This window comes from Pseudonaja textilis, chromosome 13 (assembly GCF_049901715.1).
Source record: "Pseudonaja textilis isolate UNSWEBS1 chromosome 13, rPseTex1.2, whole genome shotgun sequence".
Lineage (NCBI taxonomy): Eukaryota > Metazoa > Chordata > Lepidosauria > Squamata > Elapidae > Pseudonaja > Pseudonaja textilis.
Window position 1 is genome coordinate 18,050,672 of NC_142002.1, and position 24,053 is coordinate 18,074,724.

At 43.3% G+C, this 24,053-nt stretch overlaps 2 protein-coding genes across 3 annotated transcripts in view; one reads left to right on the forward strand and one right to left on the reverse strand.

Moving 5' to 3' along the window:
• The window catches only part of CCDC33 (coiled-coil domain containing 33), a 100,117-nt gene extending 79,902 nt beyond the window's left edge, over nucleotides 1-20,215 (reverse strand). The window contains exons 1-3 of the mRNA XM_087941566.1: nucleotides 19,285-20,215; nucleotides 17,616-18,091; nucleotides 16,472-16,690 (exon numbers count right to left, since the gene is read on the reverse strand). Coding sequence (XP_087797692.1) covers nucleotides 16,472-16,690; nucleotides 17,616-18,091; nucleotides 19,285-19,594 — 1,005 coding nt within the window. The 5' untranslated portion in view covers nucleotides 19,595-20,215. The remainder of the gene's footprint in view (nucleotides 1-16,471; nucleotides 16,691-17,615; nucleotides 18,092-19,284) is intronic.
• Nucleotides 20,216-22,629: 2,414 nt separating this feature from the next.
• The window catches only part of STRA6 (signaling receptor and transporter of retinol STRA6), a 36,462-nt gene continuing 35,038 nt past the window's right edge, over nucleotides 22,630-24,053 (forward strand). Inside the window, exon 1 of one of the 2 annotated variants that reach the window (XM_026709792.2) lies at nucleotides 22,630-23,023. The gene's annotated coding sequence lies outside the window, so the exon portion shown is untranslated. Of the gene's footprint in view, nucleotides 23,024-23,746; nucleotides 23,771-24,053 lie in introns of those variants that run through there. The other variant, XM_087941567.1, reaches the window with a different exon arrangement.

The window sequence follows — 24,053 nt, forward strand, 5'->3', positions numbered from 1 at the left end:
AACTGCATGGAGGAGGTAAAAAATAACCACCTTTTTGCAAAATTGACGTAGCACTGGAAGCGTTTGCGAAACTGATCAAGCAGATTGAGACATTTGGGAAATAGATGCAGGAGATCAGTGCCTTTATGAGACAGATCAAACCTAGTTTCTTCAGATCTTTTTGTTGATATATCTCTAAACACACCAGCCTGCGTCGTTATTTCATACCTTATTCCCACAGAGTCTATTAGAGATGCACTCAATTTTTATTTCAACCCCAAACTGAGAATTGGATACCTTCAAAACGTTAATCTGTGTTTGTAGCAGCCATTGCTTGGATTTTTTTTTTTCTTTCCTTGCAAAATAAGCTTTTTTTAAAAAGACAATAATAAACCTAATATTTAGACAAACTCTTGATCTATTAGGTTACATAAAATGGCCTACTGTAATGTTATACCTTTTATCATCTTTGTTAGGCCAAAGAATTTAACACGGCAGTGTCATATAATGTAAATAATGCGATGCGACATAAATCTTTATGGCTCTCCATTAAAATGGCAGCTGAACATCCCTGAGTGTTAAAGGAGATGGCCGTTTTTAATTTCCTGGCTTTTTAATAAAAAAAAAATGATAAGGTATTTTGAGTGTCTCTTCCTTACCTTACCCTGAAAAAAACCAATAACAGAATTTGCGAGGAATGACACAGTTATAAGAAAGAAAGAAAAAAACAAACCCTGGGCCATTTTGGTGCCCTCCTAAAATACATACAAGATGCTCCACTTTACATTATATTTCTAATCTATAAAGACGTTATATTTATTTCTAACCTACCTTTTTGGTTCCAAAAGAAAAGAAACTGAATCGACTTCGTTTGTTGAGTTTTCTGTGGTCTGATTTCTTCTGAAGTCACCGGGTTCCAAAAAGAAAAGGAAAAAAGAAAAAAAAGGAAAATAGGACAGAATTCTCAGTGACATGCATAGATAAAAGGGAGATTTCATGCTACGTTAACTGGAATTCACAAACGGAAGAACATAAGAGAAAATAGGTTCATATCTGCAAAATAGATAAGGAGACTTGGAGAGCTGGCCATGGGCTGAAATACAGATTACTCAAGGTTTTGCAAACCAAGAGTTTGTGTGCATTCAAGAGCGCTAGGATTTTTTGAGATGATAAAGAAGCAGAAACTGAACCAATGGAACCAACAACCCTATATTTGAAAGTGGGCTCCAACATTTCTGCCTAGAAAAAAATAACTTGACTGATGTCTGGGCCCCAAACAGAACCATCTGTGAAGTCTCTTTGTGTTTGCGTGTCTGCGTGTATACAAAAAGCCAAGAAGCAGCTGTAGCCATACAATCCACGGCTACCATCTTGTTTGGTGAACAGGACTGATTTCATAGCTTCCATATTTCTTCTCCTCCCTTGGGGTTCATTCTAGCCGAGTGTAACATCTTCCTTGAAAACATTGTGCTTGTGTGCATCCAAGAGGGTGTTTTACAAAAACTAATAGGAAAAAGACTAATAGGGAATTTAATCGTGGGTTCTTCTCTTCTGTTACTGGGGTCCCAGCGAAAATCAGCCCCTGTTAATAGGGTACGCTTTGTCTGACAAAGAGAAGGACTAAAGGGTTGACATGATAGCAGTCTTCCAATATTTGCGGGGCTGCCACAAAGAAGAGGGGGACAACCTATTGTCCAAAGCATTGGAAGACAGGAGAAGCAATGGATGGAACCTAATCAAGGAGAGAAGCAACACTAGACCTAAGGAGACATTTCCTAATGGGGAGGAAAATTAATCAGTGGAACGCCTTCAGAGGTTGTGGGTGTTTCATCACTGGAGGGTTTTTAAGAGGAGATTGGACAATCATTTATCTGAAATGGTATTGGGTTTCCTGCTTCACTAGAAGTTCTCCAAGGTTCGTTCCAATTCTGTTATTCTGTTATTTTCCACTGCCATTAGTCATAATGCAACTTCTCTTTTGATAAAATATGACACAACGTAATTCTAGATGTCCCATTCTTCTGGCATTCACCTGCACCCGGAGAAACAGGTCAACTCACCTCCAAGTTAGATGTCTCTTCATCAGTTTCATCAGCCATTTCTTCAGGCAATTCTGGATTCCTTGGTCTGTTATTTCAGAATACTTTCTTACAGTACTACTTTTTGGGTGTGAAAGTGTGACCCAGCTGCAGCGTTTATCATCACAGTTGCTTCCAGCACTTTAAAAGAGAAGAGGGCTTGCTCCATTCTAGCTTCTAGGGAGCTTCTCCATCATTAGCTGGAGGTTTGGCCAAGGAACGTGTCTACTGAACCACGGTGGAGTTGAACGGAAGCTGGTTGGTTCCATCACAACTGACTGCTTGTGATGTCATCAGTGTCACCCTTCCGAGGCCAACATGATCTCACCTTGACAACTACCAAGGCATTCTGGGTATATTTTTAAAGATTTTTTTTTATAGGGTTGCCTGGCAAAATGGGCAACAATGAACAGACGTGGGTGTTCCGTGCACCTTCTCAAGAACTTCCTGTTTGATACTTGATGGAGCACGCTACCCAGTCTCCAAAGCTTAAAAGACTCTTGGTTTGAAGTGTAGAGAATGGACTGAGGAAGGGTCGGGTAGGGCTGTAGAGAATTGTGGGTCAGCAGTGCCTAGAAGGCTGCAGGTGTGAACTTTGATTCCATCTACTATACGTCTGGCCAAAGAGAGAGATAAGCCAGGGCCATACAGTGGGGAGCTTATTACAATTTTTCATTTTAATTAAAAGAAAGGGCTAGGATGACATGATAGGATTTGAGGGGGTCAACTTATCTTCCAAAGCACCAGAAGACAAGAAACAATGGATGGAAACTAGTCAAAGAGAGAAGCAACCTAGAACTTCCCAACAGAATAATTAACCAGTGGAATGCCTTGCCTTCAAAAGTTTTGGGTGCTCCATCACTGGAGGTTTTTAAGAAAAGGTTGGATATCGACTTGTCCAGAATGATATAGGATCTGCTGCCTGAGCAGGCAGTTGGACTAGAAGACCTGTAAGGTTCCTTCCAAGGCTGTTGTTCTGTTATAATCAAAAGGATATCGAATTCAGGACAGTCACCATGCCGATTGCATGTGTGTTTCGTCATTTCTGTCTTTTGTCACATTCAGAATTACAATGAAGAAAGAGATTGTGTAATCAAATTGCTCCGGAAGACACGGCATAACACTTGCACAATTGCACCGGTTGTGAATCTTCTGATTTAACTCTTTTTCAATTGATCCCATTAATTCCAGGACTTTGGGGTGATCTGTTTCTCCAACTTGATCACATAATATCAGAACGTGTTTCACAGAGCCAGGAATCGCCTCTTCTTGTTAGATCTCCTTCGACAAGATGCAAACCTCCCCCCCACCCAGCCCCATGTGTGATTTATGATCAGTTGTTGCAACACACCAGCGTTATTCTTCTCTGGAGACGTCATAAAATAATATGAAGATGAAGTGATTGCAGCGTAAGCTTTCTTAACTCAACGGTTCCCTGGGCAGTAGTAAAACCAGATGAAAAGTCCTTGTGTGAACTAAATATAGCCGTAGCAAACATAAACAAAACAGATAGACAAGAAGCGACCAAGGAAAAGGAACACAAGTCTAGTTTCTGACAAAGAGCACAAAATTATGCTAGACCAGTTGTAGGAAGTCAACATACATCTCTTGATTTTCTTCGTTCTTCCAATCTTTTATTTTTCTTGCTAAAAATCTTTTCAAAATGGGAAACATGTAGATATGGTAACGCAAGTTCCAAGTTTCTGGCTTAAAATAATTTTTAAAACACGGAACCCCCTTCAAATTTCTCTGCTCACCCCATAATTTAGTGGGAAAGTCCTGAAAATGCTCATCTTGCCCTTTGAAAGATACAGTCCCAACTATCTAATTTTCCACCAGTCCTTGAACCTCCCCCCAAAAAACTACATGCAATCCTTGGTTACTAAAACTCCCATAAAGGAGAATATTTATAACTCAATATTGAAAGGAAGGGTCCTTGGTGCTCGCTAAGCACAGTTGGATGTGTAATTACCCAAACTAAGATGTGTCATTACCCAAACTAAGTAACATCAGTACTAGAAGGGAATTGTTTTTTTCCCCTCTGTTTATATATAAGTGGCTTGGAAACCCAACTCCTTGCTAGCACTGATGATGTTACCTAGTTGGGTAAGGCAACACCTGCAACAAAACAACCAAGTACTAAAACTTTTGCTGCTCCCATTTAGGTCTTCGTCATAAAAAAGGCACACAGTGGCTCAGTGGCTAAAACGCTGAGCTCGTCGATCAGAAAGGTCGGCAGTTCATCGGTTCGAATCCCTAGCACCATGTGATGGAGTGAGCTCCCATTCCTTGCCCCAGCTTCTGCCAACCTAGCAGTTCAAAAGCATGTAAAAAATGCAAGTAGAAAAATAAGGAACCATTTTGGTGGGAAGGTAACAGTGTTCCGTGCGCCTTCGGCATTTAGTCATGCCGGCCACATGACCATGGAAACGTCTTTGGACAGCGCTGGCTCTTTGGCTTTGTAACGGAGATGAGCACCACCCCCTGGAGCTGGAAACAACTAGCACGTAGGTGCGAGGGGAACCTTTACTTTTACATTCAAAAAAAGTGGAAAAACAGTGGGGCCTTGAGATGGATGGACCTTTGTCTTGGCAAGGCCTCCAACATTCCTTTTAAGTCTCTAAGTCAAGGCAAACCACCTCATAGAAAAGCAACGGATGGCGGAAAAAAACAATTTTAGTTTCTGATTTTTAGCAGGTTGCTATGTTAATTTGTCTCCCGTTAGGCTTACAAATGATTTGTAAACTCTTCCGTTGCTCGTTTTGGCTGATTATTGTCAAGAGTGTAACAAGGAATATTAGCAACCGAGTTTTCTGCCATATTTTCCTTTCTCCCTCTCTCTCTCTCTCTCTCTCTCACACACACACACAGCAAGCTTGCTTTGTTTACTTTACAATTCGGTTCGCTTTTGCAAAACCTAACGGTTGCATGGTGAGGTATGTGGGTGGGTGAGTTAGGCAGCCCCCCCCCTGTTCTTTTGCACTCTCTAGGGTAACCCCAGCGCTCCAAACAATCCAATTTAAAGCTGTGAAATCTTATTTGAAGGTCTATTAATGCCCAGCTGGAATGGTGCAGGCTCCATCCTGGCTCATCCACTGACTTGAAACCTCGGAAGCAATTTTATCGAGGAACATTGCAAGAAAGGAGGTGGAAAACTCGGAAAGCAATGAACTTTAGGAGGGAATTTTAAAAGTGGGGAGTCATTTATTCCCCCCACCCCAGCAATTCCAATCTCCTTTCTCCAGAGAGGTGGGATAAATCCTTGAATTACTCAAAGCATTTTGCCAAGGATCAGGTCCTTAACATATGACATCGGGGCGTCTTGGGTGGTTTATTTTTTGGGGTGTTTTTTTTTTTTTTTTTTGCAGAAAGCAATTAGCAGGCTGAGGTGTTTGTTCCCTTGCCAACATCTGACCTAAGGAAAAGAAAATTTTAATCAAGGAGGCTCAGTAAAAGCGTGGGACCTAGCTGGATGTCAGCTCCGGAAACAAAACAGATGATACGGCAATTATCAACACTGCATAATTGGATGTAGCATCGATGAATAGCTGGGGGGCACCGAGGAGAGATAATTTAAGGCAAATTAGTTACGCCTGTTGACTTTCTGACTAGCCATCAAAATAGCGGAAGACTGCAAAATTCAGTGGTGGGATTCAAAAATTTTTACTGCCAGTTCTGTGGGCATGGCTTGGTGGGCATGACAAGGGAAGGATACTGCAAAATCCCCATTCCGTCTCCACCCCACTAACCTGCTTTCCAGCTCCGTTCTCCTGTGCAGGGCAACAAAAGAAGACCCAGCCAATCAGCTGGGACTCAGTGGGAGGCGGAGAAGAGAAGGAGGCGGGCCAGTCAGAGGTGGGATTGGCCGGTTCCCCGAACTTCTCAAAATGTCCGCTACCGGTTCTCCAGAACCAACTTGAGACATCACCTCACCCAGGTGCAGAAATAACATGACCTTGACTTAGCAGAAGAATGTTATTATGTCTAACCACATGCGCTCCCCAAAATTCCCCCCCTCCCATTTTCCCAGGCTCAAGAATGTGACAGTGTGGAAGTGTCTGGTCTCAATATGGCTTCCAAAGCTGACACAAGGCACTTGTTAAGTGTGTCAGCCCTGATTTTATGACCTTTTTGGCTACACTTATTAAGCAAATTGTGTGGTTCTTAAGTGAATCACGCAGGCTGCCTCAGCCAAGACTTCGGGGTCTTCGCTGAAAATAAATGTTTCGCTGTCAAATTAGGTGACGCCATCCTGACTTTGAGGCTGTCGCTTACTTTGAGGTTGAACTGTTGGGGAGAAGAAGACTAAACTCCCCAGACACCGGGATCCAATGTTTATATTTCAGGTACACTGGACGCTTTTTTTAAAAAAAAAGGAAGCGCTAAACGTGTATTTATTCATCTGTGTTTTTTCATGTGACAAGCCCACCCTGTTGAACAAGGTCAGGGAAAGGAGAAACTAAGAAACTATCCCTCTTAGACAGAAGACCCCACCTGGAATTCTGCAACCAATTTTGGCCACCAAACTCCCCCACCCCAAAAAAAGATGTTGAGAGTTTGGAAAAAGTTTAGAGAAGAGCCACTAAGACGATCAAAGTCCCGGAGACTAAAACATGTGAAAGATGGCTGCAGATTTTGGGTCTGGCTAGTCTAGAGAAAAGAAGAATTAGGAGTGACATGATAGCAACGTTCCAGGATTTGAGGGGCTGCCTCAGAGAGGAGGAGGGGGGTCAAATTATTCTCCAAAGCACCAAAGAAGGCCGGACAAGAAACAATGGATGGAAACTGATCAAGGAGAGAAGCAACCTGGAATTAAGGAGAAACTTCTTAATAGTGAGGACAATTAACTAGTGGAACAGCTTGCCACTAGAAGTTGTGGTTACTCCATCACTGGAGGTTTTAAGAAGAGACTGGACAGCCACTTTATAGTACAGTTCTCCTCTTTGAGCAGGGGGCTAGACTAGAAGACCTTCAAAGTCCCTTCCAGCTGTATTCTATTCCAGTGGTGGGACTCAAATTTTTTTACTACCGGTTCTGTGGGCCTGGCTTGGTGGGTGTGGCAGGGGAAGGATATACTGCAAAATCCCCATTCTCTCCCCTCCTCACTGACCTGCTTTCCAGCTCCGTTCTCCTGTGCAGGGCAACAAAAGGAGAGACAGCCAATCATCTGGGACTCAGGGAGGCGGAGAAGAGATGGGGGCGGGGCCAGTCAGAGGTGGGAATGGCCGGTTCTCCGAACCACTCAGAATTTCTCCTACCGGTTCTCCAGAACATGTCAGAACCGGCTGAATCCCACCTCTGTTCTACTCTTAAGTTATCCCAACTTCAATAAATCTAAGAATTTAGGCTAAATTTAGCAACTGGTATTCTGTAAGAAGCTCCTCAACCTTCACTTATACGAATAGTTATTGACGTACGAGCCCCAATTGCAACTAGAATGTCTGTCGCTAAGAGAGGCAGTCATGGAGAGAGACACATCCAATTTTACTAGCTTTTATTCTGCCGTGATTTCCTGAAACAAATCACGTGTTCGTTAAATGAATCCAGCTTCTTCCTTTAACTATGGTCGGCAGAAGCCAGCTGGGAAGATGGCCAATAAACCTAGCACGATAAGAGTTTATCCTTGTTTCTGCCACGGAGCTCGTCCTTCTTCCATCTTTTTCTTGTCTTTTTTTCTTTTTGGCATATTGATCACTTGGGAGCAATTGAACAATGTGGTTGGATGTCACCAAATGTTGCCCTTTGCACTCTTTCAGGAGCTCTTTGGCACTTCCTGGAATCGAGTTGGTTCTGTCCAGTGGTGGGATTCCAATTTTTTTTACTCCTGGTTCTGTGGGTGTGGCTTGATAAGCATGGTGGGCGTGGCTTGGTGGGCGTGGCAGGGGAAGGATACTGCAAAATCCCCCTTCCCTCCCCACCCCACTAACCTGCTTTCCAGCTCCGTTCTCCAGGGTAGGGCAACCAAAGGAGACCCAGCTGATCAGCTGGGACTCAATGGGGAGGCGGAGAAGAAATGGGGTTGGCGGGGCCAGTCGGAGGTGAGATTTGCCGGTTCTTGGAACCGCTCAAAATTTCCGCTACCGGTTCTCCAGAACTTGTTTCAACCTGCTGAATGCCACCTCTGGATCCGTCCTTTTTCCCTGTCAAGTCCAGGGAGGGGAAAAAAAAGAGGATATTTCCCAAGGAAAAATGAACGACTAAGCCATTTTTATCCAAGGGAGAGAAGCGACTCTGATTCTTGGAAGCCCCGTCGAGCGATCCTTTCTCGTGCCATTCATTCCAACCCATTTGGGCAAAATTGGCCCAATTTATCTGGCGAATAATTACGAAGCGTTGGCTCAATGCCATGCGCATTGCCTTCCTCTTTCTCGGCGAGAAACAGCCTTCCAGTTGTTTCTCTTGCTTTGGCAAAGCCCCCTCCTCTTCCCCCCCCCTTCCCATCCTCTATATAATAGAAAGCATTACCCAACCCCCACCCCTTTCCAGTGTATTTTTAAAAAAGAAAGCAATTTCTCCCCCTTTTAAGCCCATTTAAGTCTCTTGCACAGGCGGGCATTTGTCACTAGCTGCACGATTATTATCCAGAAAAAGAGCTCTTCGTGAATACCTCATAATTACCTTTCTGTAATGCATTACAGGTTTTGCAAGTGATTGCAGCTCAGGGTGCAATCAAAGGCGGGAGCGTTTTCTCCCCAGGGAGCCCATTCAGGTTAACCCTCATTGCATCTTCTCAAGGCTGACCTCTGGGTTCCTCACCTGCAGTTTGTCCTTCCTTCCTTCCTTCCTTCCTTCCTTCCTTCCTTCCTTCCTTTAACCCTCGTTGCATCTTCTCAAGGCTGACCTCTGGGTTCCTCACCTGCAGTTTGTCCTTCCTTCCTTCCTTCCTTCCTTCCTTCCTTCCTTCCTTCCTTCCTTCCTTCCTTCCTTCCTTCCTTCCTTCCTTCCTTCCTTCCTTTAACCTTCGTTGCATCTTCTCAAGGCTGACCTCTGGGTTCCTCACCTGCAGTTTGTCCTTCCTTCCTTCCTTCCTTCCTTCCTTCCTTCCTTCCTTCCTTCCTTCCTTCCTTCCTTCCTCCCTCCCTCCCTCCCTCCCTCCCTCCCTCCTCCTTTCCTTCCTTCCTTCCTTCCTTCCTCCCCGGCTTGCTTTTGTGTCTCAGAATTGGAATGTAGAAAAGTGCACACAGCTTAGATTGAACGTAAGTCATCATTTGTTCAAGCTGGCCTTGAGGAGTGTGGGTGGGGGGGTGCCTCATTGTAAAAGAGGTCTCTGTGTGGTGTGGCCTTTTCATCTTCTGCCTCCCAGCTCAACAAGGCCTGCCGATCAATTCATCTCCCGGGCTTGACAGGCACTCCAAAAGCTTGCAAATTGTGCTGTGGTGTTTATACGCTTACGCAGCCCAGAGAAAGCAGGGTCCATCTGTTTGGCCAAGACAGATTTCATACAATTGTATCTGTGGCCATATGAAATTACAGATTAACACAATTGGAAGGCACCTTGTAGGTCATCTAGTCCCACCCCCTCCTCACCCAAGAAGGAGACCCTACACCATTTCTGACTGATGGCAGTCCAGTCTCTTCTTGAAAGCCTCCAGTGATGAAGCTCCCACAACTTCTGAGGGCAACTTCTGTTCCACTGATTGATTGTTCTCACTGTCAGAAATTTTCTCCTTATTTCCAGGTTGAATCTCTCCTTGTTCAGTTTCCATCCATTATTCCTTGTCTGATCTTTGGGTACTTAGGAAAATAGCTTGACCCCTTCCTCCTCTCTGGGGCAGCCCTTCAAATATTGGAAGACTCCTCTCCTGTCTCCCCTCGTCCTTCTCTTCCCTAGACTAGACAGTCCCAGTTCCTGCAACCGTTCATCGTATGTTTTAGCCTCCAGTCCCCTCATCATCCTGGTTGCTCTTCTCTGCACTTCTTCTAGAGTCTCAACATCCTTTTTATAGTGCGGGGACCAAAACTGGATGCAGTACTTTAGGTGAGACTTGTGGACTTCATAGCTGGCTGGAGAATTCTGGGAGTTGAAGTCCACAAGTCTTAACAGTTGCCAAGTTTGGGGACCCCTGCATTAGAGAGAACCAAGATTTTAATCCTTATGGCACAAAACTCTCCTGCCACAATTTAATCCATTCCAGTGCACAGAAAGGTTAGTATAAGGCGTCACAGCTTCGCGGGTCTCTTGCGCATTGTGTAATAGCAGGCTCATTTCAAATGTCTATTTCCACAAGGGGCTTCTTTGCAACCAGCTCAGGGTCCCTGCTCATGCCTGCAAATACATTATCTGGACAGATTTGATGAAGAAGTAAAAAGAGAAAAAAAAATATGGCTTAGCCCTCATTCACTCTGCCTCGGCTGTAGCTTTTGCTAATCCCTTTCTAATTCCCCACTGCCTGGACCTCAGATTTCCTGGCACGTACTGTGAGGTTCCTGTGAAAAGCTTGAAACCGTCGGATCCCCGTGACCAACTGAAGCAAGGAGAAGCACAAAGGGCTAAATTGCAAACAGAGGCCAAAAAAAATTGTGGGGCTTTGCATTTACCCAGGATAAAATGGTTGTGGGTCGCTCTGCTTTTCTGTCCCGCTGGGTGCCTTCTGCCTTGAACCTTCAACCAGCTGGTCTATGGAGATCTTCAATCATCCGGGTCATGGTTGTTCCAAAAGTGCTTTTTCCAAAAGGCAACTGGGCTTCCCGACTTTTTTCTTTGAAAACGTTGGTTAAGATTTATCCAAATTTAAAATCAAACTGCTGCAAATGTGGACAAAAACAAGGTACTTTCTTTCATACATGGTGGTTATGCCCTGAAGCGAAAAAATATTGGAAGATAATACAAATGTGGCTACAGGAGTTAATTGGAAGTCAAATAGTTTTTGTTCCAGAACTATTTCTTTTAGGGATAATAAAAAAGGAATTACAATAGAAAGATAAAAAGTATTTGGTGTTACACTTATTAACAGCAGCAAGGTTTTCCTATGCGCAATATTGGAAGAAAGATTGCATACCATCCAAAGGTTTAGTAATTTTTTAAAATTGAATGCACGGAAATGGATAACATGGAATTAAAAGGAAAAGTAGATTCAGAATACTATGCAATATGGGAGAAATGGTATCATTGGATTGACAACAGAAATAAGAAAAGAAAATGTATATAATAGGTATAGGAGATATAGAAATAATATGTATAGATTGTATCGGATGGGATATGTGAATATATATAAAATGTCACAGTACTGTTTATGAAGTAATTGAATTATGTAAAAAGAAAAAAACCCAATAAAGTATTTCAAATAGAGAAGCAAAATGTTTTCAGGGCGGGGAAAAAAACTCAAGAAAATCCAGCTGCCTTTTGGGAAAACACCTTTGACGCATCAACCGGTTTCCTCCCCCATTTGATCTCCACGGCATTGTTTAGGACTCGGTCAATTACTGCAAGGTGATCCAACCGGTCAGTCCTAGAGAAGATCAACCCCGATTGCTCTTCAGAAGGCCAGATCCTAAAGTGAAACTCAAAGACTTTGGCCACCTCATGAAAAGGAGAACAGCCGAATGCTGGGGACAATTGAGGCAGGGGTGGGATTCAAATGTTTTTAACAACCGGTTCTGTGGGCGTGGCTAGGTGAGCATGGCTAGGTGGGCATGGCCATGTGACTGGGTGGGTGTGGCTTTTTTGTTGAAGCATTTCCCCTACCCCCCAATTTTTTTTGGCCTTCTGGGCCCCAGGGAAGCCTCCTGGGGGGGCATTTTTGGTCCCAGAAGGCTTCCCTGGGGCCCAGGAAGGCAAAAAACAGAGCCGGGAGGGTGAAACACCCCCTGTGCTCCATTTTTGGGCCCCCTGGGTCTCAGGGGTGAAGCAGTAAGGAAGCGGGGGGCGGGATCCTGGCACAGTTGATCCTAGGAACAGCTGATTGTTGGGAGGAGGAAAAATACCTTAAGGAGTGACTGGGTGGAGAAGAACACAGTCAGCGCTATTGGGCATGTGCAATAAGGACTGACTGGGTGAAGAGGGGAAGGGAGATAGGGGAGGGGCCAGCCAGGGGCACGATTTGTGCAGAATCATAACAACCAGGTCTATCGAACCAGTCCGAACCGGTAGAATCCAACCCCTGAATTGAGGGCAATAGAAGAAGTGGATGGCAGAGAGAAGGAGGCGGCTGGATGGAGTCACGGAAGCAGTCGTGGTGAGCTTAAATGGACTCCAGAAGATGGTGGAGGAGAGGAAGGCCTGGAGGAATGTTGTCCATGGGGCCATGATGGGTCAGACACGGCTTTGCAACTAACAACAACCACCACCGTTACTGTATACTATTTTTATAAAATTTTATTAAGATAGACTTGGTATGACTTTATGATTCGTTGTAAAATAAATTAAACAAATTATAGTTATCTCGTTAAAGTATGACTTAACAAAATTATAGTCAAATGATTGTTTAGTAATGATATTAGGCTATATAATTGTTGATTGATAATATGAGCTATTATGTAATATAACTACAATGGAGACTATGAAATGGATGCACAAAAAAAGTGGTAAACCAACCGATACACTGTCTGTAAATTTATGAAGGAGGGTGATGCTTTTATGTTTCATGTTTTATGTGTTTTTGTTCGTTGTTAAAGTCAATAAAACTTTTTTTCAAAAAAAAAAAAACCAACCACCATTACTGCAAAAACATTGTCCAGAAATTCCTCATCCATCATTCTCTCCTTTCCATCTCCAGCGGCTCCTACCAACATCACCCTGAGTTTTCGAAGCTGACCCTTTTCTATCCAATCCCCAGCGTTGCGGGGTTTTAACCCTTCTGGATCTACAGGCTACTTTCCCCCAAAAAAACCCCTCGTCTTTTGCCTCTTTCTGCATGAAAGAAGGGTCAACAAAGAAAATCTGAAGACTACATTAAGTTAATGCTGCGTCAAGCCAAAGCATTGTTCGGCTGTTTGTGGTGAAAGTTTGGCTAGTAAATTCCTGCCATGCTTTTCTGTAGGTGGATGCCTGATTGAGTTTCTTTGAATAAAGAGGGGAGAACAAAGGCTTTCAGCCCGCTTTGTAATCTGTTTGTTGAGCTGGCTTTGCACTTCTCTCTTTCCTAGAAAGTATTTTCTTTTCTTCTTTTTTTTTTCCTTTCCACGCCTTATTTTCTCCTCCTTTTTTTATTTTTTTTATTTTCCCACTTATTTATCACAGAGGCGTTTTGTCACTTTCCACTGTCTTAATTTAGATCACATTCTCATGAAACTCCCCTAATATTTGAAACTGAGACTCATCTGGAAGGAAGGGAAGGTTTTTAATAAAAAGGCAAGATGAAAAAAAGCCCTGCCTTGAGAAACATCTGTTCTAACATCGTACTTCTCGCCGAAACTCATCAGAAGCCTCCACTCTGATCCAGGATCTCTTGATTTCTGATTTCTTTCCCCCCCAATTTCAACATATTTGCAGATTTATTATCTTTTACACTTCAAAAAACATGACCTCACCCCTTTCCTAAGAGGTCTGTAGGGGGGCGTGCATAAGCGCACCAACGTGCCTATCGTCCCTGTCCTATTGTTTCTTTTATTTTTTATTTTTCTTATATGTATCCATGTATTCATAAATATGTTTTTACTTATACCTATTATGTTGTAAGCAATTGACAAAAATAAATAAATAAAAATAAATAAAATTATCCCAAACTCTCCAGGCTCCACAAGCTGCAGTACACATTATATGAATGTATATATATATATATATATATATATACCCATGGTCTAAATTCAAAAATTATTTGCAAATCTGGCTCAAACATTTGGCAAATGAGGTCCATCTAGATACCAACAGGCCACCCTCACCCCCCACAGCTAGGAAAGGGAACAAGGAAAGGGAAGGAGAGGAGAGGAGAGGAGGGGAGAGGAAAGGAAAGAGAGAGAAAGAGAGAAAGAAAGAAGGAAAGGAAGAAAGAAGGAAGGAAGGAAGGAAGGAAGGAAGGAAGGAAGGAAGGAAGGAAGGAAGGAAGGAAGGAAAGAAAGAAAGAAAGAAAGAAAGAAAGAAAGAAAGAAAGAAAGAAAGAAAGAAAGAAAGAAAGAAAAAGAAACACATTTCCTATTTCATTTGAGCATTTTTGCTTTCCAATCAAAAATATAGATCTTTGGCCAAAGAGATTTTTGTTGTGCAATAATTGCAAAGCTCAGGGCTCAATGATTGGAGTGTTTTCACTGGTTGTTTGCTTTTGTTTGTTCTTCAGCTGAAAAACCCCAAATAGATTAAAAAGGAATCTATAATTGTTTGCTTTTTATAACTGACATGTGATATCACAAATTATCAACTTTGGAGTTTTATTGCACATGGATGCCTTCACAAGAGCTGATTTTAAATGCCTTGTCTTGACAAACACACCACTGATTTCATTGCTCCCCAAAGGTAAATCATTTTTCAAAACATGTTCATTTTATTGTAATTTAGACCTTTTATGTTAATTTATCTGGCAATTCAATCACATCTTATAGGCTTCAAATTGAAGATGGAGATTGAAGCTGTTGTACTCTGACATTCAGTAATTTGGATGAGACAATTGTTGGTGCTGCCATTGAACATGTCTTCCCTTGTAAATCTCGGGCTCTATTTGGTCATTTCTGATCTTAGCAACTTTCAGATATGTGGATTTCAACTTCCAGAATTCACCAGCCACACAATCTATGCATTTCCAGATATGTCTCCCAATATAACAGAAATAATTCATAATAGCCAAAGACAGAGGCAAAAGCAGAGGCGAATAATCATTATTATTTATTGTGTGGCACATTCATATCACACCTCAATAAAAACATGACAAAAACACAAAAGATGAAATATAAAATCCAAAATACAGAGGAGGAGGAGGAGGAGGAGGAGGAGGAGGAGGAGGAGGAGGAGGAGGAGGAGGAGGAGAAGAAGAAGAAGAAGAAGAAGAAGAAGAAGAAGAAGAAGAAGAAGAAGAAGAAGAAGAAGAAGAAGAAGAAGAAGAAGAAGAAGAAGAAGAAGAAGAAGCTTAGAACATCATCACTAACTTCACACCTCCTGAAAACATTACTCTAAACATAGGAAGTGGGTGTTAATTTAAGAAAAAAAAGTTACACTTTTTCCAGCTTGGAAAAAGAGCAAAGAGCAATGAAGCTGAAGACAAAGATAGAGTGAGAATTATTTACAATGCTGGAATTAATTAAGTGGCCTTATTAAAAGGCTTTAAAAAAAGAAGTTGGCATGTAGATTTTGGCCCCAATATGGAAACCATCCCATCAAGAGACTAATTCGCAGACTTTAAGAAACACGTGTATCCTTTTGTCCATGCTCAGCCATCCAGCAATGAGCTCACAATCGGTGTCACTCTCACAAAAGCCCAACAAGGGCATGTTTTTAATTCACCATCAGGCCAAACCCCTTGTCACCCATTCACTGGGCTCCTCACTCATTTCCCTTTCAAAAGGATCCCATAAAACATCGAACAAGAAGAGACAACTTTGAAGATATCAATATTGAGATATAAATCCTAAAATTACAGCAGTAACAGCTGGTTTTACAACACGGCTATATAAAGGAGATCTTTACTAATAAAGGAATACATTTTGATTTTTTAAATTGTTTTCTACAAGGTCTATCAATTTATTTATTTGCTTTATTTTAGGAAATTCCTATTGCCTCCTATGCGCACATGGCGACTCAAGGCGGCTTACAAGACTATAATGGCAAATATTTAAATATGGAGCCAGTGGAATGTTTTGTAGTCATCTCATCTAGAAGATGTCAAAGCAAGGCAGATGTTGATGGAACTGTACTTTTGGACAACAATTAGACTATGTTAAAAGCTGACATGATTCCCCACTTTGCTCATATTTGATGTTATTGATCATAAACCCGGCTTATGTATTATCTGAGAATAGCTTCAGAATGAAAACCATCAAGTAAATCTGAATTCAAGGAACTAACATTAAATAAAGCAATAAAATATCATATAATATAAAATAAAACAAAACGCAAATGCCTTTGCATCTTTCAGAACCTTTCCATCCTACCCTTAAGCATAGAATTTCTCTGCCACTCATTATAGGACTTTTGTTTCTGAGTTTTTATTCCACCTAAGGAAAAAAATAAACCACGCAATGACTTTCTGATCATTTTCCTTTCCAGCCGTAAGAAACATTTCCATTTTGTAAACATTTCTGCCATTAACATGTGATGCGACATCCAGAAAAATACAGCATCCTTCACTTAATCCTGCAAGGAAAGTTTGAAGGTGCAGGAAATTAAACCTGCCCTTGAATTAACAGCTGAATCGAACAAACAAATCCTTGACCCTCTAACCAAGAAGGAGCAGCTTCTGGATCTTGTTGAGTTAACCTGGACACAGGTGACAAAGAGAAGCAGGCAAATATTGTGTTTGCATGGTTGATTGGGCAGATTTTTGACCTACCAGCAACCCGAAGAAAGAAGCCAGCTTTGGGCTATCTTCTGGAGAAGGCAGGTGGAGACTGGCATCGCTTGATAACCTTCTTGGCAAAGCTGGTGCGAGTGAAGAGGAGGAGGAGGAAGAAGAAGAAGAAGCTACTAAGATGGATTGTTCTTCTAAAAAGTCTTGGATATCTTCATCCGGGACTTCTTTCTCGGACTCCAGCAGGCCGTATGGTGAGTGCTAAGAAGAGAGAAAGGGCATCTGCCTGAGGAAGTCCATAAAGATAAAATGGCTGCCACAATCCCGCCTCTGAATCCCTTGGGGCAATATTTCTTAATCTTGGGAAATTGAAGATGGGTGGACTTCAACTCCCAGAATTCCTCACGCTATATGAATTGGGGAAAATGGGCCAATATGAACTTCATTCCCTACTAGCACTGATGATGTGGCCTAGTTTGGTAATGAAACATCTGCAAGAGAACAAACAAGCTCAGAGTGCACCAAGGACCCTTCTATCTTTATTCTAAGGTTACATGAACAGAACCTTGTAAGATCGAAAGTATTTCTTCCCTCCTTTTCTTTGACTCTCCAGAAAACTGAAGAGGATCCTGATGACCAGGTTGAGCCAGAGGGAGTGGTCAAATGCACCATCAGTTTTGACTCCCTTCACACCCACAAGAGACCTAAATCTAGTCCACCTTGAATTCCACTGACTTCTTATCTCCCACTAATTTCCCTTGACCATTAGTAGTTCAGATTCTCATAGAGAGCTTAAGCTTGCAATAAATCTTTATACACATTTGAACTTCCTTGGTCCTTGACAGATCCTTTCTGAAATGTTCTCCATGCCTTCCCCTTTCTGTGAGCTGAGCCATCTTCTACATGCCGGCAGTCCCTTTTCAGCCCTCCCGTCTGCTCCCCAAGGCCATTTGCACAGTCATTTAGAAATTCTTAACCGGGCCCAATTCACTCTACTTTGCTCATCCAAGATGAACAACAATGCATTCCTTCCTTCCATTTACAACCAAGCTTTCTCCCCCCAAAAGGAGATGAAAACTACCCCTTCCTCTTTGACCCACTTGCTCTCACTCCCCCACCCCCACCCCAAGGAAAAACAAATAAGATAAAATTCAGAATAACCCTAATACTTGGAGACGTGCCTTACCCCACGAATCTGGGATTCTGCAGTCGGCGACATCTGAGATGGTCGTTCAAGTGCACTGCCTGGGGTCCTCTCTGGCTGGACCCCCAGCAACTGTACAGGTGCCAGATAAGAGCTTCCCACCTCCACCTGCATCTTATCTTCCTTGCGGGGGACCAAAGGAGAAAGATGACGTGGCGTGATGGGTATTTCTCTCTTGGCTCCGGGTCGATGCTCATGGAACGATACGGTGTAAGCCAACCTCCCACAATGCATGGCCAAGTCATTGCCACCAGCCCGGAGAAGCACCATAATATCACTATAACGGTATAAATCTTCGTCCTTGCTGGCAAAGAGGTTTATTCTAGGTTGGTTAGTGCGGGGGTAAATAGCAAAGAAAGCTTCTCCTGTCTTCACGTTGGTCTTCAGGAAGGACCCACGCTGGCGTAAAGCTTCAATCCGCAGACGAGCATCATGGTTTTTATCATTTTTGCAGAAACCTACATTTACCACAAAAAAAAAAAGGAGAGAAAATTTGTAGGGCAACTGGAAGGCTCTGCTACTGGAACAACTTGCCTTCAGGAGTTCCATCACTGGAAGTTTTTAAGAAGCGAATGGACAGCTACTTGTCTGAAATGGTGTAGGGTCTCCTGTTTGAGCAGGGGGTTGGACTAATAGATGGAGGAGGAGGAGGAGGAAGAAGAAGAAGAGAAAGAGAAGAAGAAGCTTAGAACATCATTTGTTCTAAGGAAGAGGAAGAGGAGGAGGAGAAAAGAAGAAGTTTAGAACATCTAAGGAAGAGGAGGAGGAGGAGGAGGGGAGGAGGAGGGGAGGAGGAGGAGGAGGAGGAGGAGAGGAGGAGGAGAAGAAAGAAGAAGCCTAAAACATCATTTGTTCTAAGGAAGAGGAGGAGGAAGAGAAGGAGGAGGAGGAGGAAGAGGAGGAGAAAGAAAGAAGAAGCTTAGAACATCATTTGTTCTAAGGAAGAGGAGGAGGAAGAGGAGGAGGAAGAGGAGGAGGAGGAGAAGAAAAGAAGAAACTTGGAACATCATTTGTTCTAAGGAGGAGGAGGAGGAGGAGGAGGAGGAGGAGGAGGAGGAGGAGGAGGAGGAGGAGGAGAGGAGGAGGAGAGAAGAAGAAGAAGCCTAAAACATCATTTGTTCTAAGGAAGAGGAGGAGGAAGAGAAGGAGGAGGAGGAGGAAGAGGAGGAGGAGAAGAAAAGAAGAAGCTTAGAACATCATTTGTTCTAAGGAAGAGGAGGAGGAAGAGAAGGAGGAGGAGGAGGAAGAGGAGGAGGAGAAGAAAAGAAGAAGCCTAAAACATCATTTGTTCTAAGGAAGAGGAGGAGGAAGAGGAGGAGGAAGAGGAGGAGGAGGAGAAGAAAAGAAGAAACTTGGAACATCATTTGTTCTAAGGAGGAGGAGGAGGAAGAGGAGGAGAAGAAGGAGGAGGAGGAAGAGGAGGAGGAGAAGAAAAGAAGAAGCTTAGAACATCATTTGATCTAAGGAGGAGGAAGATACTGTAATGCAATCTTGCTCCTTAATCCTAGATTTCACAGAGCATCAAAATCCTGCAGTACTTTGGCTTTGCAATGCTACACTTCAGATGGCCCCCTTCTTCAAATCTCCCACGCCCCTTTCAGACCTCTGAAAGTAAATTCTGCCCCCTTTTCCACCTCTCCCCTCCTCCTACCTTTGGGCAGGATGAAGAGAAACCTCCGCTTCTCAAACGTGTAGACTTCGCTGAGGTTGGTCTGCTCCACCACGTTGGTGGTGGCCGTGTTGGTATGAAGCACTTCTCCTTCGTTCACCTGCAGTTGCACCCCAGCTTCTGACCCCTCCACCAGAGGATTTTCGGCGGTCAACCGCAGGGCGTACCTCCCTAGTTCATTAAACTGCACGCTCTCCAGCTGGAAGTCAAGGTCCAGAACCTTCTCCTCGGTCTTCAGGCGGGATTTCTGCAAGGTGGCTGGGACACGGGGCTCCCCTGCTTTTCCAGCCATGGCCAGGAGTATCCCAGAGAAGATCTCCAAAAAAGTATGGATTGTTCAAACTAATAGTCAGTGATTTCACCCACCATATTAGTAGCATAGTGTCTTCATTCCAAGGAAGAGATTGGGTTGAGTCAACGGGGAGGATGCCATCACTGAAGAGTTCCAGCTGTCTAATATAACTTTGACCTCTGAGCATCAGGAATGGACCCTTTGTGGAAGAGGGTTTGTTTCCATAGAGACCTTGGCCCTCTCCAAATCAGCCTATAACAGTCTTCCCAAGATCGGATCTTCTACTCGCTCCTCCATGGGCGGCGATGGTACTCATCACTCATGGCTTCTGAGGAATGTGCTCAGACTGAAGACCAGGAGATGAAATGAAACTCATTCCTGAACGGGATCAAACTGGGAGCATCTACTCAGAGTCCAGAAAGCAAGCCAGAAAGGAAGAAAGTGACCAGGTGTAGAAGGAAGCAAAGCTGTTGCTCCTTCCATTTGTTTGCAGGGAGCCATGGCAACTTGACACAAGGTGTTGCGTGACCTTGGATAAACAAGGCCAAGTGCCAGCCTTCCACTAACAGGGGAAATATAAGAGCAGGGGAGGAGGGAGTAACATGCCCTGTGCAAATCTGCCCCAGAGAATGGACTCAAAGAGATATCAAAATGAATTGCTTGGATTTATTCGTTCTTTTAGCAAACGGGCCCCATCTTTCTGCAAAATGCAAACGTTCTTTCATCTCAGGAGCAAGAAAATTCTCCAGGACCAAGTCCAGAGGTGGTATTCAGCAGGTTCTGACCGGTTCTGCAGAACTGGTAGTGGAAATTTTGAGTAGTGTGGAGAACCTGCAAATCCCACCTCTGACTGGCCCTGGCCCCATCTATTCTCCACTTCCCACTGAGTCCCAGCTGATCGACTGGGTCTTCCTTGGTTGCCCTGCACAGGAGAACAGAACATTTTAGGCTCAGAGGTGGTCATAATTTGAGGGCTATTACGTTTATTCCAGAGGAAAGTTTGGGGTGACTTTAGGCAACTACCCATCCATCTTTCTCCACTTGCCTACCATAGCTCCTGGACTCGGTCCTCCTCGGATTGAACTCTTACCTTCTTCTGCATCTCTTGAGTTGGAGGGTCTGCGTATTTTGGGCACTTTGTCAACGGAGAAGCAAGAGGCAAAAGGCTTTCACTGCTGGGTGTGATTGGCTGACCTCGATTTTCAAATATGGGCAGCAGGTACGGTGGCCTGCAAGAAAGAGACGGATGCAGAGGTGGTCTTCAGCCCAGTTCTGACCAGTTCTGGAAAATTGGTAGCAGAAATTTTGAGTAGTTCAGAGAACTAGCCAATCCAACCCCCATCTATTCTCTGCCTCCCATTGAGTCCCAGCTGATTGGCTGGGTCTTCTTTGGTTGCCCTGCCCAGGAGAACGGAGCTGGAAAGCAGGTTAGTGGGGTGGGGAGGGAAGGGGGATTTTGCAGTATCCTTCCCCTGCCACATACCCACCAGGCCACGTCCACCAAACCAAGCCACGCCAACCAAGCCATGCCCACAGAACTGGTCGTAAATTTTTTTTGAATCCCACCACTGACCAAGTCCCACGTTCTCCACACTTGTGCTCAACTTCACTAGCTTCAAGATGAGTGGGAGCTGAAGTCCCACCACCACCCTTAAAGTTGTCAGGCCTGATTGACAGGTCTAACGAGTGGTCTGATCCTTGCTCCTGATTAGATATTTATTGATGAGGTTTTGGCCTCGGGAAACTTCAATGTAAGAGGAGAACTGGGAGGCTGGAGGTTTCCAGCAAAGTTCCTAGCCCAGCTCTGAGATGTTCTGGGATTGAAGAAGAGGTGAGAAGGTGGAATTGAAAAACAACAGCAAAACAGAATATCAGGAGATATGGAATAAATTCTATCAATGGTGGGAACAAGAAGGAAGGACCCAGAATAAAAACTAATCAGGATTTGTAAAATGGACAATTGAGGTTATGTATATAATTAGAATAGAACACAATTCTTTATTGGCCAAGTGTGATTGGACACACAAGGAATTTGTCTTTGATGCATAGGCTCTTAGTGTACATAAAAAAGAAAAGAGACATTCGTCAAGAGTCAAGAATCATCAGGTCCAACACTTAATAATAGCCATAGGGTAAAATAAGCAATCAAATCATACCAGGAAACAGTCAGTATAAATCATAAGGCTACAAGCGACAAAGTTACAGTCATACAGCCACAAGTGGGAGGGAATGGGTGATGAGGAGTGATGAGAAGATTAATAGTAATCGTAATGCAGAGTTATAATTGTTAATAGTAATTATAATTGAACATGATGGATAGTATGATGGATATAAAATAGATAGCATAAAAGATAATATGTATATACCGGATAAGTTAATTGTATACATGTATATAAGATATCTATCATATTAGTATATATGGCAAAAATCATGCCAGGGCGGTCACACTGTGTCCAATATTTTAATGTGTAGTCAATAAAAAAATTTAAAGGAGAAGAAGAGGAGGAGGAGGAGGAGGAGGAGGAGGAGGGGGAGGAGGAGGAAGGAGAAGGAAAAGAAGAGAAGAGGAGAGGAGAAGGAGAGGAAGAGAAGAAGAGAAGAAGAAAGAGAAGAGGAGGAGGAGAGAGAAGAAGAGAGGAGAAGAGCAGAAGGAGGAGAAGAGAAAAAGAGAAGAGGAAGGAAGAGGAGAAGAAGAAAAAGAAGAAGAGGAGGAGGAGGAAGAAGAAGAGGAGGAGGAGGAGGAGGGAGAAAAGGAGAAAGAGGAAGGAGGAGAAGGAAAGAAGAAGAAGAAGAAGAGGAGGAGGAGGAGGAGGAGGAGGAGGAGGAGGAGGAGGAGGAGGTGGTGGTGGTGGTGAGAAGACTTGAGGGGGGGGAACCTTCCATTTGGCTGAGGTTCAACACGAGGAGGCGAGATAAGCCCCCTCCCTCCTTCCCTCTCTTCCCGCCAGGCTAGTTGTTTTCAATTTCCGAGCCCCAGGCTGGCCCCAAGCCAATCCCTCTTAACCGTGGAGGGGCTAAAGTTCCTTGGGACGAGGAAAGCCTCCTCTCTGCTGTGAGTTCAACTTTAAGTTCCAAGGCTGGGTCACCTTTGGGACCTTCTGATCGGGTTTAAGAAGTTCTGGGGGCAGCTGGGATTTTCAAAGTTCCTTCCTCCTCACCCCTTAGACCATTAAGTCTTGAGATAGCATCTCTCCAGGGGTCTGGAGGTGCGTGGGTACAATTGTCTAAGGAAAAAGATTGAATCTGCAACTTGTGGGGTGGCTTGTACTTTTTGACAAGCTGGAGAGTTTGAACCCATTTTTTTTTTCCTTTAAATTTTATTATTACTTTTGGTCTACCTGCCGTGGAGAAGTTGGCGTTTGGATTTGGGGTGTTTGTCTGGTGCTCAGCCTGCTCAGACTTTGGAAAACTTATCTTACACGGCTCAAGGTAATATTCTACTTTTTCCAAGCTTGGTTTGTCTCTGTTGTTGTGTTTTCTATAACCTTTGGCCCTGCTAATTGCCGAACAAGTTCCCTTTTGGAAAAGAAAAAAAAATACAAATTCTTAAAGTTCTATCCCCATCCTGACCATCCATTGTTAAGCATGAATTTTTGCCCCAAAAGACAATTTGGATATCTTTCTAAAGGGAAAAGCCACATGAGACGTGAGCCAAATAATAAAAGAAACATGGATTTATTTTTTTCTCTCTCTCTCTCTCCTTCTCAATAATCATTAGACTTTTTTCCTTTGTTAATTCACAAGAGAAACTATTCCAAGTTCTAATAAGTAGGTCTTTCTTTTTTTTTTTTTCCTTCTTCTTGGGAAATCAATCAATCAAGAATAACATGTCTTCCCTCTCTCCGGCGAGATTTTCTTAGCAACAAAATTCTTAAGAAGAAAGGTGGCAATTGTATAGCCCCCAAGTCTTGTGTTCTTTTAAAAAACTGATCACGAGGGGGACTTTACCTTGTCAGCTCCCGGTCTATTTCTCTCCATTTAATAGAGGTGCTTATGTTAAATCTACAAGCAGTTGAAAAGACGGATGCTTTGTTTCCTTTCATTTTATACTCTGCCAGTTTTACAGTCTTTTTTTTTTCTTTTTTCTTTTTTCCTTTCGCTTAGCCTGCATTGTTGCCTGGGTAGGAAAAACATTTTTTTCAAGGGCCCAGGAAAGCCGCGCTTACAATAGAGGAGGTAAAAAAAAGGTATTTCATCAAGAGGCCGTTGGCATTAAGAGTGGAGGGGCGGAAAAAAAAACCCTTAATCACCCTGATTTCACAGCAAACGAGGCATCTAATTGTGACACGGTTTTGATTGCTTTTCCTTTTTAATAAAAAGGACGATTTATGATCCTTCCAGGTCACATTGGCTCCCTGGTTTGGAAGTGAATTATACAGGGGTCTTTAAAAATGTTTAAAAAAAACAACGCACACACATCTTCCATCTTGGCTCTGAAACTCGGCAGGGATCGATCGAT